The 2,236-nt window shown below is 44.9% G+C and overlaps 1 protein-coding gene across 1 annotated transcript in view; it reads right to left on the bottom strand.

The window, feature by feature from the left end:
- Positions 1-2,236, bottom strand: part of LOC123078026 (zinc finger CCCH domain-containing protein 3) — a 3,364-nt gene extending 1,128 nt beyond the window's left edge. The window contains exons 1-4 of the mRNA XM_044500410.1: positions 1,851-2,236; positions 1,656-1,738; positions 1,384-1,462; positions 832-927 (exon numbers count right to left, since the gene is read on the bottom strand). Of these exons, the coding sequence (XP_044356345.1) occupies positions 832-927; positions 1,384-1,462; positions 1,656-1,738; positions 1,851-1,986 (394 nt within the window). The 5' untranslated portion in view covers positions 1,987-2,236. The remainder of the gene's footprint in view (positions 1-831; positions 928-1,383; positions 1,463-1,655; positions 1,739-1,850) is intronic.

Raw genomic sequence — 2,236 nt, 5'->3', positions numbered from 1 at the left:
GGTATCCAGAACTCCAGATGAGTAGGGACCTGCCCTATTTTTGTTTGTTCTAGTAGGTCTTTGTTTTCTGGCTCAGCGAGGTGGTCGCGGGTGACGATGGTGTGTTGGAATAAACATTGTGCTAATTTGGACAGATGACTTGCCGTTGGGCACTTGGACCCACATTTCTATATTTTGGTTAGAAGGCGTTGTACAATAGCAGTACTAAGCAACAATGATATCATTGATTTTGCCTTTTTATTGTTGCTTCTCTAGTATTGATGTATTGATGTGTCAATTAATACATTAGACAATATTTTCAATGATGATACCTATTTAGTTTAGTCACCATAACAATTTAAGCCAACCCTGCATTTTCTTCCTGGATTCGCCACTGGTTAAGTATGATGAAACATTTATTAAGCTACCCTGGTAACAGTTGCCTTTCTAAGAATCAAAATGCATTGCTTTGGATAAAGCACTCAAGGATATGACTAGAAGAAGCTGACAACAAATTGTTATTGTAGCACATTTCTCAGGCACTTTAATATGTAGTCCAAGTCCATTGTCAGGCAGCAACAGGCGGACCTGCTTGCAACCGAATTGCCTCCAAACCTCTAAATAGAACCTAATTGCTGATTAGGAACTGAGGCAAATGGACAAGCTAGCATGCAAATGATTAAATTCAACGATTGTACGCCATGGGTTCTATCCAGAAAACGGCAACTGAGGCATGGAAAATATGATGAGAAGATAGCTTGCTGCGTATTATAATTTTTGTTTTCCAATAGCTGCCACAAAATAAAATCAAGTAATATGTCTGGCAAGAGTCTCATGCAAGAAGTAGATCACCTGAGAAAGAATTTCCTTCCACCGCCGGATATCCAACAAAATTTGGTTGAGTTCCAAGAAAATTAGACTGTTGCCCCATTGCTCCTGGAACAGGCCCTGAATCATAAAATGAATTCAAAACATAAGGCCTACCCAAGGAATAAATTCAGTACAAAATGAAGTATCTAGCGTGTCAAAATACGTAGCCACAAATTGCAACTAACAATTTGAGCATAACTCACTCATGTGAACTCTATGGGAAAATGAATACTGGTACTGGTCCACAAGACTATAAATACACCTCAACGATTTTATAGGCATACAGCTATCATTTCATGGTAAAAGTATGTGAAGAACGGAATACTGCTTGAATCTCACGAAAGTGTAGCAACCAAACAAAAGTCTAAACAACTATCCACTAGAGAACCCAAGCTGACTCGCTCAAGTCAAGTTTAGCATTGTGAAGCAAGTTTTTAGGATATGAGTTGCATCCTACAAGCCATACATATGAATAATTCATTCACATCAAACCCATGCTAGGAGTACCAGAACAGGATCTGAAAGTAAACTGACCGGATGGAGCTAATGCTGGGTTCACAGCATGTGGCTTCGGATGGAAGTACCTGCATGCATCCCCAAACTTGCATGTTCCCTGTAACATCATCAATCAAGAAGCTAACAGAACAATGGTACTGAGTAACATCATCCACAAACTATCGCGCATGAACAATTGACCTCAGATTCATCACGGCACAGCCACACGTAATGCAGAATGCTGTAAGCTAAACTAGTACTCAACATAAGGTGGTGGTAGGAATTAAGAAGCGATAAGGAGAGGAACGTGCCGTGCGGACGAAGTGGTTGCAAACGCCCTGGCCGAGGATCCCGCCGCCGGGCTGGAGGAGGGGAGATGCGCCACCGTGAGACTCTGCCGAAGAAGACGGGTTTAGGTAAAGGTCAAGAGGAGGCGGGGGCGGGCAAGGTGTTCGAGGGAATGCGTCAGAGGCCTGGAGGAGGGAGGGGGACAGGGGGGACGTAACCTTGGCGGCGGACGGAGTCGTACCAGAGGGCGCGGGCGCGGTGGTGCTGGGCGCCCTGGAGGTGGCGCCTGCGGGCGGCGGCGGTGTCCTGGAACTCCTTGTCGCAGTAGTCGCAGTAGTACTTGCCCAGCGGCATCTCCTCCGTTCTCCCACCCCCCTGCTCCTCTCGTCTCCTTCGGCCGCACCTTCGGGCTTCAGGCGCGTTCGCAGTCAGGAATTTCGCAAGAGTTTTCTGACAGTTTCTAAGCAGTGAGATGTATAATTATCTCTCCATCTTTCTTTGCTAAAATTCGTCCATCCAAAACTCTCTGGCTAGAGCCTCTTCCTATAATCACGTCATGTTAGGTTCGCTAAAGTAACTTTCCTGCAAATTTCTGAAATCGTCA

This window comes from Triticum aestivum, chromosome 3D, assembly GCF_018294505.1.
Source record: "Triticum aestivum cultivar Chinese Spring chromosome 3D, IWGSC CS RefSeq v2.1, whole genome shotgun sequence".
Classification (NCBI taxonomy): domain Eukaryota; kingdom Viridiplantae; phylum Streptophyta; class Magnoliopsida; order Poales; family Poaceae; genus Triticum; species Triticum aestivum.
The sequence above is the reverse complement of the archived record's forward strand: the minus strand, read 5'-3'. Positions and strand labels throughout refer to the sequence as shown.